The sequence below is a fragment of the Sylvia atricapilla genome, chromosome 4 (genome assembly GCF_009819655.1).
Source record: "Sylvia atricapilla isolate bSylAtr1 chromosome 4, bSylAtr1.pri, whole genome shotgun sequence".
Taxonomy (NCBI): Eukaryota; Metazoa; Chordata; class Aves; order Passeriformes; family Sylviidae; genus Sylvia; species Sylvia atricapilla.
Genome location: NC_089143.1, coordinates 29,293,693 through 29,306,411, shown reverse-complemented (window position 1 = coordinate 29,306,411; position 12,719 = coordinate 29,293,693). Strand labels below are relative to the sequence as shown.

Genomic DNA, 12,719 nt, shown 5'->3' with positions numbered 1-12,719 from the left:
TAATACAGAACCTTAAGTCGGTTTCCACTTAAAGGGATGTTTCATCCCCACATAAAAAGGAAGTAAAGCAGCGAAGTTTCTGGACCTGATTTTACTAAGTCTAGGATTCATCCATTTTAACAGCTTTATTAGGCCACTCACTTGGCTTGAGAAGAGGTACCAGAACAATTCAAAGTCCTGTTAAAATCTGACCAACATCTCCATCTCTGTCCATCTCAATATTCCTTCCTCCACACACATTTGTCCCTTATGAACTTATTAACAGACTTGATTCCATTTAGAAAAAAGTTTTATACATTTTAAATACTGCCCAATGTATTTGTGATTTCTCAGAACTCTTCACCTTTCCCCAAGTTATTAGAAAGACAATGTACCTGGAAAATGTCTCTTCAGGTGGGTATTTCACCTGTTTGACCTCAGTGCGATCCTCTGGTGTGGGCACGTTATTTTCTCCACATCTCAGTCTGTTGATTGCTTGACATGAAATCAAATATGGTGAGAAGGAAAGCTCTTGTATACGGGATAGAACGATGTCTTCTGTTGACTGTGAAATCAGAACTCTAAGGATAGCTAAAATTCCAGAAATCCACAGCTGGACAGTGCTCACTGATGCCTAACACAAACAGAAATACAGAAGATTGAATACTTTTGAAGTTAAATGACACAACATTAAAAGGCATTTAAAAATTAGCATTTCATTAACTTGTAAAAAAACCAGACCCTTTTGAGAATGGAACTAGAAATAAATTTTAAGTTCAGATCTTACAAAATGCTGTTCCTGTGGTAACTGTCAAGTTCATATTCCCTGGTAAACAATCTCTATTCTATAAAAGCAGTATTAATACTTTTATAAGAAAAATGTAATGTACCTATTAAATTGCATTCTATTTTACTGTAACAGTACCTTCCTTTACATTCCTGATGCTCAACATACAAAATGAAGGAAAGTACTTCATAAGCAGAACACTCCTGTACCAAGTGATCCCAGTTGGTAAATCACATTAGTTCTAGCCAATTTGCTCCTAAATTCTGCTGCTGGTATTTAAACATCACTTAGCAAATAATCAAAGAGAAACATGTTCTCTTTTGTTTTGCATGAAAAATACCAGATTCTCTCTTTGAAAACAGTACCTTACCATTGTTTTAGGAGTAACAAACATACTCCTTAAAAGCATGTCCACAGGGCGAAGGGATGAAGGGGCCAAAATTTCAAACAACGTGTTCAATACTCCCAAAGCATCATGAGAGTCTATATGCATCTGTGAAAGAAAAACAGAAAACTGATTTCTAACTGTCCACCAAAGGTAACTTCAACACAAAATTAACACTCCATGTGTTACACATTTCTATAACAACCTTTGTGTAATAAAGCTGCTCTTCACAGTACGAAATTCAGAGCAACCAAAAGCTACAAAACACAAATGTAAGTTTCATTGCAGGCCTTCCCAGACCTGAGTTTTGAGAATATGGACAAAAAATTGTCATATGAAATGCAATGTGCATACCACATATATTTCATTTGGAGAAAGAGGCCTTATTCAGAGAATGAGACCAGAAGACTGACTTGTCATAAAATTCAGAGACTTTTCTCCTCCCTGCACACCCTGCCAGGTTTATTTATAGACTGCAATGCTGGTCACGATTAAACTTAAGCAGGTAACTAGGAGAAAAGAAACTTAATCATCAGAAAAGTGAACAGCTACAGTGTATTAATGCAACAGAGGTAGAACACCTTAACTGAGCAGCTTTTTAGATAAATTATAAAGCAATCAAAAAAGCAAAGGGCTGGACTACAAATCTAGATAACCCTATCGTGCTTAAATAATTTGGAAGATGATCATGGTCAGTCACACATAACAACAGCAATTTCACTTTGTCAGCATTTTAGCTCTGCATTAAAACTGCTCTCTGATCCTGCCCTCTCTCCCCAGCCACGAGATCCTCCTCACAGGACTGGGGAAATGCCATCATGGAGCATGGAGTATCCGGGGCTACAGCACCTCTGCTATGGAGACGAGCTGGGAGAGCTGGGGCTGTTCAGCCTGGAGAAGGCTCTTAACAGCACCTTCCAGTACCTAAAGGGGCTACAAGAGAACTGGAAAGGACTTTTTGCACAGGGAGGTAGTGATAAGACAAGGGGGAATGGGGATTTATATTAGGAAGAAATTCTTTACTGTGAGGCTGGTGGGGCAGTGGAACAGGCTGCCCCGAGAAGGTGTGGCTGTCCCATCCCTGGAAGTGTTCAAGGCCAGGCTGGATGGGGCTTTGAGTAATCTAGTCTGCTATTAGACTCAATGTAGCCATGAAAAAAGTAATTCTGACATTCTATGAACATGGGACAATCTTCACACCATTTACTAAGTGTTCTAATATAATCATGTATCTAAAACAAACAGAATGACTTTTCTCTGGAGCCAGTCTTGATCATACTGCATAAATTCATGCATTTAAACATGAACTTCTTCACTTCAAAGACTTAAGTTTACCTTGCAGCAATTGCTTTTTCCAGATATGGCAACCACAATCTCAAGAAAATTTGTCTTCATATAAAAAAAAGGAAAAATCATATACTCAAAGACATTACTGATACATATATTACAGCAATTATTTAAGATGTTTACAGAATTAAAACAATCACCTGTTGTTTTGCAAGCATTGGGAGAATGATGTCAGCTATTTGCCGAGACAATCTTTTCCATTTGTCTTCATTTTCTTTATGACACTGTTGCAATACCAAGATGAACATTTCTAGCACCTGAGGAAAAGTTAAGAAAAAAAGTAAATACACACCCACACTAACAGAAAACATTTGAGTAATATCATAGTAGCAAAGAAAATGCATTTCAACCATCTACCAAAAAGAAAAAAAGGGAAAAAAAATCCCCATGTGTGAAATGGCACATTTTAAAACCCCCAAGTTAAAAGCCTGTTTTCAGTTATGAGGTTTTTGGTGGTGGTTTTCAAAGAATTTCCCAGTTACTTTTATAAACTAGAAAAAAATGTTTGCTTTGTACTTTTTATATGGTATTTGTCAAAAGACTACTCAAACAACTGGAAAAAGAATCATAAATCTAAATACCACACCACTTACTCAACAAAAGGCGGAGGAAGAAGGAGAAATTTTCCATATGCATACTCTGTCTTGACTCTAGCTCCAATAAAGTTTAAATTTGGTCAAGGAAACAAAATAGACATTTTTATGGGGCTCATTCACCTGAGATATGTCACTTTTATATGAAAGTTTTAAGAGACAACATAATAGTGCACACCAAGAAAGGAGCACTTTTGGTAGCTGGATGTGTTACAGGTTTGAGGGTTATAGAGACCACACTTTGAAGGACAAGAGACACAGAAAGCAAGAATGTTAACATATAAACTAGGAAGGGAGACAGAAGAATTTGTTCCAGGAAACAAGTTAGAGAACTCATAAAGGAAATTCAGGTAGTTCAGATTAGGGAGAGGGAAATTCCCAAGTGACTTTCTTCCCAAGAAATTTTCTCATGAGAGACGAGATAAGAGTAATTCCAAGGCTGAAAGACTCAACTCTGAGCTTCATGGGCGGCAACTCCAGTTGTAACAGAAAAAAGTTGGAAGTTCCAAAAGTCTTGGAACCTCTCAAATGTCCAGGGAAACTACTGCACAACATCCCAGCCACAGCCAGGGAACAACAGAACAGCCATGGGTTGGTTTATACATATTGCACCAGCAGAACAGGGTAGAATAAGAACTACAAATGGGATGGTGTGGGAAGAGCAGTGCATGGGTGGTCTTTAATAGGTTAAGTGTGTCAGAAGGGGATCTGCCAGCAATTGCAGTACCTTATGTAACACAAAGTTATTCACTATTTCACATCATGTGTCTACAGAGTGTCATTTCATATAGTTATATTAGTCATTTTATGATTATAAAACTACAAATTCAAAAGAAAATGTGGATACACAAAATTACCCCAATCTGAACACGCAGTTCTAACAAATTATTTTGACAAGATGTACTGACTTTTTTCAGAAAATACAGTGCTTACATTAGCATACACTAGAACTGCATTTTCACATTATGAAAGAAAGGCACATTAGGTTTGTTAAGCACCTGAATAAGCAATAAGATCCCATGTTGATCATAACACTTCTCTTAAAATTACTTTTATGTTTTTCTTTAAAACAAAGTGTATTGACAAAAGTCAATGTTACACTCCTACAAAGCAGAAACATGTTTTCCAAACCTGTAAATTCTGGGTCAAAGTAGTAAGTCATAACAAATACCTAATTACCAGTGTCATTACCTTGTTCAAGTCAGTGTTATTCAAGATATTGGTATTGTACAGCAATACCTAAATCATCTCCATGCAGCATTTTTCCTAATTCTAAACTTGTCTCCTTTTCTATTTTACTCCCATTCTTTTAAGTCTCTTCTCTTCCACCACCTTCCTGTTTATTCTGTCTGTGACATAGCCAAGATCATGATCCTAGCTGGAGCTTTTTAGTGCTAGGTTTGACTACAAAATTCTACAGATACGTTACTTGACCTGAAATTCTGATTTGTAGTGCAGAACCTTTCCCATAACCTTAGAAATCTTTGCACACTCTCTCTGTAAGGCAAGATACCACACAGAGTTCAGCTATTCCAGTTTTGTATAGAAAATTATTAATACTGCCTGAAGCATTTTTAGCAGTCACAGAAATGTCACCTTTTCACAGACCATGAAGGGAGACCCTTCCTCCTTCTCTCCTACCTGATGGTACTGGATAAGTCTCAGCAGCATTGACACTACAACCTCCTTTTGAGTTTCCAGCTCTTTGCCAGCATCAGCTTTATTTGTTCCTCTTAACACAAACAGATCATGAACAATGGGTTGCAGCGCTGGTATTGCTGAAATGAGATGTATTTGCTTCAGTATGAGACAAATCACTCCTGAACAGTGATTTCTTGAACTAACAGTTCAGTTACTAAAAGTAAACTGGATTCTAGTTCATTAAAGTTTTTACCCATACCTAAAAACCCACAAACCCCCTATTTATCATGCATAATGATGGCTATTTTTTTTACTTCTTGTAGAAAATTCAAATTATATTATGGACAAATTATATTATATTATGGACATATGTGCCCATTCTCAGAGAGTTAAAAAAAGATATTTTTATAAAGTATTTCTCAGCAGAATCACTGGAAAGTATGGGAGAGATGCTTCTGCTTAAAGGCTGAAAGTAGAAGGAAAGGGAAGTGGACTAAAAATTAAAATCAAAGCCTTGCACATACTGCTAAGTTGTGAACTTATGACTGAATAAAGTTTCAAATGTAAGTTTTGTTGCAATTATGAACAATGCAAAATGTGGGGCAGCAGTGTTAGTATGACATAATAAATTCCCTGAAGGAATTAAGGGAATTACTGTCTTCTGGAATACTCCATATGATAACAGTTTTCTCCAGCATAGTAGTCAACACTAGATTTATTGCTGAACTAACTAAGTGTCAATGCCTTTTTTTCCCCCTTTTTTTAAATACTTTTTTTTTTTTTTTTTTTAGAATTACCATGTGTAACAGCTTTCCTCCCACTGGCCATGATACCATCACACAGCTGAATAATCTTGGGAATTCCAATTATTTGTTTGGAATGATATCGCTCGTAAGACAGCAACACCAGGAAAAAGAAGATATTAGGAATAATTGCTTCAGACTCCCTGAAAACAAAACAAAAAATTAAAGTGGTAAGTTTGAACTGCACAGCTCTGTTCAGTAAAACTCATCTTTTTACAGTCAAGGTTTTTTTGAATAGTATGTTGTTCTGGTTTCAGACAATACTTCTGTAATTTTTGTGCCCTGTTCTGTACAATGGGGTTTTTTTCCCAGGGATTTCTTTCAAGCTTTGACCATAACAGTTACTAATAATATACTACCTAATATATGTTAGATTATTTCTGCAGAAGATCCTCAGAGCAAAAGAACAACTTTTCTCTTCATTAAAACTCAAGTGTGAGAAAAAACAGAAATAAATGACAGTAAAAATGTCACTGCCTTGCTTACGATCTATTAGGTCCTACACAATGTGTACCAGGTGACCAGAGTACATATGGACTGACTCTAAATCCACCAGAGGAAGAAGTAGCTTTCCCTTAAGCAATTTCATCTAGCAATGAAATGCTGATCTCTGGGAGCACAGCTTTGGCAGGGGAACCCAAATGAATGGGTTTACAATACCAAAATGGAGAAACAAAATGACACAGTTGCAGATTGTTATTGTTTTCCATGTTATTTCCTGACTTCTTCAGTCACATGGAACCTAAATTATCTGAAAGAGGTACCATTGGAGCCATAGAATAAACGAGCATATTGCCCAGAAGAGAACTCTCCCTTTCTCATAAGGCAGAAATGATCAGCAAATCCAATCACTACCTGTGACACATCACAAATCTGTCTTTCAGAACAAGACAGTTGCAAACCCTCATTTTTCAAAGGATCTTTGCAAATTTCATACCTGAACTGTCCTACTTCAATGTATTCAAACTGCTTTAGCACAAATCCAATAAACACCTAAAGAGAGAATAAAGTGTGCATCAGAACAGAGACATTAATTCCCATTTGAAACCATTTTGACAGTTATAGACAGGCACAGAAAATCTTTTGCACTAGGTTATGAAACGTTCCCTCTGCAATTACAGAAGACAGTGAAGTCTGTTGAAGCTTATTACAGCTTGTGTGAACTTATGCCATGTTTAACCTGGTCTGTAATTTTAAGTGTAACTTCATCTTCAGCTCATGGAATATAACATTTGAGGTATTACAGTCAAGAAGTTAAGAATCAGCCAAAAATCTAAACTGAGATAAAATCCTAATACTTATGCATTTAAAATAATTTTCTTTATGAACTTACAGAAAACTTAAGTATTGCAAGTCACATTCATTTATAAACCTGAAAATAACTGTAGTAAATAAAACACTTCTAAGTAAACCACTTAAATTTTATGTTACAAATTCACTGCTTCTAAGGAAAACTACTACAGACTACTGTATTTGCCACTAGCTCCCCTCACTGCCATTAACATCAAACAAAAGTTGTCAACCATGATGATCATTATCAGTCATAAGGAAGTCCACACTTTCAGTATGGAAGAAGGCATTTCCATTTGTAAATTAAGTTTTATTCAATAAAAGTGACTGTATCATCCACACAATTTTATTCCTTAAGTCAATCTCATAAGCAGTTCTCAAATAGTTGTTGCAGAACTCAAGGTCATTTACATACAAAAAAACCCCAGAAGTCTGAATCTGGGGGGTGGGAAATTGAGTCTCAACCTCCTTCAAGTCTTTGTTTTCAATTTAGTACAGTGAATGGACTGCTGGAAATACCTTTGCTGCAGATGTAAATTGAGCCTGCTGGTGAGATTGCTGTATGACAATTTGTAAATGTGGTGAGGTACCAACCTGATCTGAATCCAGAAGACAGTAGTTAACTCGCAGCTGAACCAGTTGAGCAAGCAAGTCTAGAACTTGTCTCTGCAGCTGTACCGACGTTGTTGTTGTGTATTGTTTCAATGCTTTTATGACAAGGGGTTCAAATAAACGAATGTGATTGTGAATAGCATTCTGTAATAGAGAGATTTTAAAGTAATCTAACATCTGAACACGTCTCTGATTCAAAGCCAAATTAGTTTGGAAAGGAAGAAAAATGTTTTAAATCTAAGGTACAGCTCTTTCAGGAGAACACAGATACAAGTACCTTATCAGCACGATGTTTTGCTGCACTGGAAATGCTAGTTTTCAGCTGTGTTGAAACTTTCTGCAGCACATCAAACCATCTGTTACAAAAAAAAATAGAAAAAACCCCACACACATTAAAAAAATACAACAAATATACTGTCCTTAGATGCATTTTATTGTGCCAATGCCAACTTCTCTTAATCTACCTGACTGCTTCGAGAATCTTAGCAAAACCAAACAGCAGAGACAACCTACAATACACTTTGATCAGAGAAAGATTTTGTAGTCATTGCTTAGTCATCCTTCTGCCTTTCCTTTAACATATTGACTATTTGCTGTATTTATAAATTAATACTATTCTTTTGAATACATAATAATGTACTTTTGAATTATGCTTTCAAAAAACTTCAATGATACCCATTTTAATGATTTAACTTTGCTTTGGAAAACATGTTAGTGATAACTGCATTCAGGATGTCCTCACCAAGACAAGCTACTCTACTGATGTCTGTATTTTCAAGCTACACAGCACCTCAACGATACTCACATTTATGAAAAACACTAAGAACAGACTCTAGTTCAAGTTAACATTATAATGTAAGGGAAGGAAATTACCCTGAAGCATCGTGCTCCTGCTCAGCCTGAACCATGTTCCTTAGACTGGCATCAGCAAGGGCCTGTGTGAAGTGTGTGTAGGGTGCCATGAAGCAATAGTGGTAGAGACCAGGCCTCAGATTGGAGGAACCCAAGCGTTGAGCTTTGCCTTGAGCTTTGTTGGGGTTTGAGGACAAGCCATCGTACTGAGAAGCCAGATTGGTCCCAAACAGTGTTTTCAACAACTAGAAAAGAAAATTGGAAGGAAAAGAAAAGTTAACATTTCAGGAAAAACCCTTTGGCTTGTTTCTCACCATAATTAACCTTTGAGGACTTAAGCCTAAATATTTAACTGGAAGCCTGCAAGAAATCCATCACTAAGGCAGTCAGTTCTTGGCTTTCTAGGATTTTTTGATGCAGTTAACTGGCTACAAAACACTTTTGGTAAGGTAGGAAACAAGCTTATTTTCTGAACACTGGCTAAAATAGTTCTGTGAATTTGAAGCAGTTCAAGGGGAAACTACATTATCCAGATGGTATCAAGTTACAGACCAAGTAGTGAAAATGAAAGAAAATATGCTGTTTGCTCCACCTGGACCAATGTTTCTACATACTACTTCCCTTAAAGCATGGCCAAAGGACAACACGATTAACATTCACATAACACATTAAAAAAATAATTCCTTACCTGCTGCACACACACTGTTGCCATTGTTGGCTCTCTGTTGAAACACGATTTTAGATATCCCAAAATTTCTTCCACACACTAGAAAATGAGAAAAGTGCATTAAATTGCATTTTTCTTCATTATATATTACAGTGAAAACTGGACAGCAGCACAGATTTTTGTACTAAGTAAATCTACACTAATTTAAGGGAAATCATGGAATTACATAAAGAAATAAAAATTCAACATTTTCCTCCTAATCTTAAAATACTACAATGTCTAACACCACAGTTAAGGAGAAAAAATATCAAGACTCAGGAGAGGGAAGAAGGCAATAGGTCTTCTGACATTTTGTATATTTAAACATGTGAATATAGGGAATGACTGAAGGCAAACCCTTTGGCCAGGAAGAAAAATCCACATGTGGAAGTTAAAAAGTAAAAAATTATTCCCGTTTTCAACAGCAGCAATTTGACCTGGAGAATCTGCTTTAGTACTTTATTTAACTTTGTGGAAGCAGAACACTTCTAGGACTAATGCCCCTGGGAAGAGTAGCAAGTTTGAAATCAGTGATATGTGCTTTCTTCCAGTAAGGATCACAGATATTGTACAAGTATAAAAGAAAAGACAAACAAGTCTTATACCTTTCCAATGTCCTGAAGAGTAGCAAGTTCCAAGATTTGAGAGAGAACATCTAAGGCAGACCGTAAGAAACATCCAAACTTCTCATTAGTGTTCTGGAGATCTAAAGTAACCTGTTTCCAGAAAATAAAACCATATTTTTTCTTAACAATTACTTGACAAGGAGATACAAATTACTGGAAGGTGTGGATATTGACACAAAATGATCTTTTGCATAAAATTTCAGTGTATCTCAATCAACACCACTGACAATTTAGACTGCCTTGTGCATTGCTGGAAAGGCAGGTCTCCATGTTGACTAAGGAGAAAAAAAGGGATCTTCTTGCTTGAGGAAGGCCTAAGACATTAACAAGCAATGGAGTCGGATGATGTGTTTCTGATAAACACAGCAGGTGTAATAAGAACACAGTCCTTGAAGTGTACATAGCAGATGACCAACTCTCTAGGGAATGCATCTCCTGTCACCTGAACTGATGAGGAAAAAGCTTTCCCATCATGTAATGAAGTGCAGAAGAAGAGACAAGGAGATTTATTTTTCATGGCCAAGCCAGCAAAGATTCATGCAGTACCACCAATAATGACAGCAGAGAAACAACAGAGTGACAGTGCCTATCACAGGTTCTTGTTTGGTCCGTTTTTATTGCGGCAGCTGTGATCTTTCTTTAAATTCTTTTTTTGCATGTATAAACTGTTTACACAGGTAAACACGTGAGCTGACAGAGGCAGAGCCTGTTTCAAAGAAACAAAGTCATTATCCAACCCCATTGCAGTCCAATCAAACAATATCATGCAGTACCTTATAATTAGCATGGGTTGCTTTCAAGACATCATATAACTTCAGATATGATGGAAGATGATAAAAGCTTCCTACTGAAGATGATTTACTTGTTGGAACAGGTCCTGTAGCATCAGTTTGCCTAGAAGCTTATAAGAACATCACAGATTAGCACAATATGACTTTTCTAGGTTGCTCATGACATAGACAATGTAATTTACCCCATCTGCATTATTAAACAGCATAGTTTTTTCCATCCACATATATATTCCAAACTACAGAAACACACTGCACAACTGGAATATGAACAGCATTCCAATGATCCAGCCTGCTGTGGTGAGAGAAATTAACCCAGAGGGCCTAGCACTGAAGTGTGTGTACAATCTACAGAACAGAATTAACAAGTGTTTTCTTCATCCTAAGGAAAGACAAGGTTACAAGATTCAGAATCTCATTTCACAAAGCAATGTAAGTCACTCCTGCCAAAAGCTGGAAAGCAGCTTTCAAATTTAAGTTACGTATGTGCAAAAATTATTGCCTAAAAAAAAATTAGGCAATAGCTGAGTAGACTCAGAAAAAGTGAGAAAGGATTCAGCAGTGCTTTGGTTCTGAACACTACAGTTAATTTTCAGCTTACAGTTAATAAAAACCCAAACAGTAAAGAAGCTCCCATCCACAGCTGCCTTTCCAAAAATGCAGTACTACCCTGCCAGCCTCTTGAACTGAAACTCCAGAAAGGTTACTCAGTTTTACTTCTCTCTGCTGTAAGCACACAGTGTGGGGCAGGTAGATGGAAGGGTTAACAAGAGTGATGTGCCTACCTGGACTTGCTTCTCCACTCTTCTTAGGGCTCATTGGCACAGATGCCTGTTCCGCAGACTCCCTCTCTTTCCCCTTTCTCCGAATCGGACTAAGAGAAGGTGGGTTTGTGAGAGAAGGTAATGCTGCCTAGAATTAAAAGCAGCTTTATTAGTTTTGTAAGCACAAGTAGTTTTTTTTCTTCTACACAAATACAAATATATTCTCTTGTTTAAACTCCCCTCGATTTGACTATCAGGTAAATAGAAACGTTTCAGGTCCAGGACATGAATTTCCTGTGTGAAAAGGAAATAGTTTGATATATTCCCTACTTTATTTTCAACTTCAGCATAGGCCAATGGGATGAAGTTCTCAGCTTCAGCTTAAGTCAATGAGATGAAATTAGAGCTCAATGACTACAGTTCCTTTTCATTCCAGACAAAGAAGTGTCAAAATTATATTCAAATGTTTTTAAAATATGAAGAAATTACTGATCTTAACAATACTGTCTTACAGTTCCTAAATCGGTCTCTAAACGTATATGCCTCAAAAAAATCTCAAAACCCCTCAAACCTGGAAGAACCTCATATAAGCTGTTTCAGAAGTCAAAATATTTTACAGGATATTCAGAAGATAAAAGAGTTATTTTTAGCCCCAAAATTTAGCTCAGTGCATTACAACCAGCCAACCACCCAAAAGTCAACACATTTCCCAGAGTATGCAATCCATGTACTTTATCTCCTCTTCACTGAATTAATGTTTCAAGTCAAGCCAGCAAGAATAAATGACTCAAAATTTAGGGTAATATTTTAAACACTGCAGAACTAAAGAAAAACCTATTATGAGAAGAAAAATATGCTTTTTTTTTCATGGTACCTGCTTTACTACACAGAGTGGAGTCATTATTAAGGAATTACATACTTACCTGTATCAAGTCTAAACGTGAAGAGCACATGTATACCACAACAGTATTTAAGTCACATAATTTATTTTTTTTAAATATATACCTTTACTGCTGGACCAGGAGCAACATCATCCATCACATGCGCACAAATATTAATGACCTTCAGCAGATGAGAAAAGAGCTGTTCTACCAGAGTGACAAGAGCTCGATCTGCCAGAGCTGGCCAGGGTTCCTCCTGCTTTGCAGCACCTTGGTTTGCATCTTCTTCAGCACTCCAGGGATTCTTTAAGCACTTGGGAGCACTTGCTGCAATTTCAGGCAATAGAAGACAACACTTAGAATTAAGCATCAGAAAATTTTCAAGGCAGATATGGCTATCATCTCTATATGAACAGAAATTTAATCGGAATCTCAAAGCCAGGAGTAGCTGAACAGTTTAAAATAAAACCAAGAAAATTTGTGTTCTTTGTACCCAGCTTGTACTAAGCATGGCCTTTGGCAACTGCAGGAACTTTGCAACTTAGCTACAAAGAGGCCATTCCTTTTTAAACCTCCTGGGTGCAAATTCCTTCTTTATTTCTTCTGCTTAATCTTTCAAGTTTTTCATGGCACATAATCAGAACAGAGTGAGATATGGCCCTTCT

At 36.8% G+C, this 12,719-nt stretch overlaps 1 protein-coding gene across 1 annotated transcript in view; it reads right to left on the bottom strand.

The window, feature by feature from the left end:
- Window positions 1–12,719, bottom strand: part of HTT (huntingtin) — an 81,533-nt gene that overhangs the window by 34,055 nt on the left and 34,759 nt on the right. Inside the window, exons 25-38 of the mRNA XM_066317422.1 lie at window positions 12,179–12,381; window positions 11,195–11,321; window positions 10,395–10,522; window positions 9,601–9,711; window positions 8,978–9,055; window positions 8,311–8,534; window positions 7,715–7,793; window positions 7,420–7,581; window positions 6,473–6,528; window positions 5,530–5,678; window positions 4,733–4,869; window positions 2,639–2,755; window positions 1,137–1,259; window positions 375–613 (exon numbers count right to left, since the gene is read on the bottom strand). Coding sequence (XP_066173519.1) covers window positions 375–613; window positions 1,137–1,259; window positions 2,639–2,755; window positions 4,733–4,869; window positions 5,530–5,678; window positions 6,473–6,528; window positions 7,420–7,581; window positions 7,715–7,793; window positions 8,311–8,534; window positions 8,978–9,055; window positions 9,601–9,711; window positions 10,395–10,522; window positions 11,195–11,321; window positions 12,179–12,381 — 1,933 coding nt within the window. The remainder of the gene's footprint in view (window positions 1–374; window positions 614–1,136; window positions 1,260–2,638; window positions 2,756–4,732; window positions 4,870–5,529; window positions 5,679–6,472; window positions 6,529–7,419; window positions 7,582–7,714; window positions 7,794–8,310; window positions 8,535–8,977; window positions 9,056–9,600; window positions 9,712–10,394; window positions 10,523–11,194; window positions 11,322–12,178; window positions 12,382–12,719) is intronic.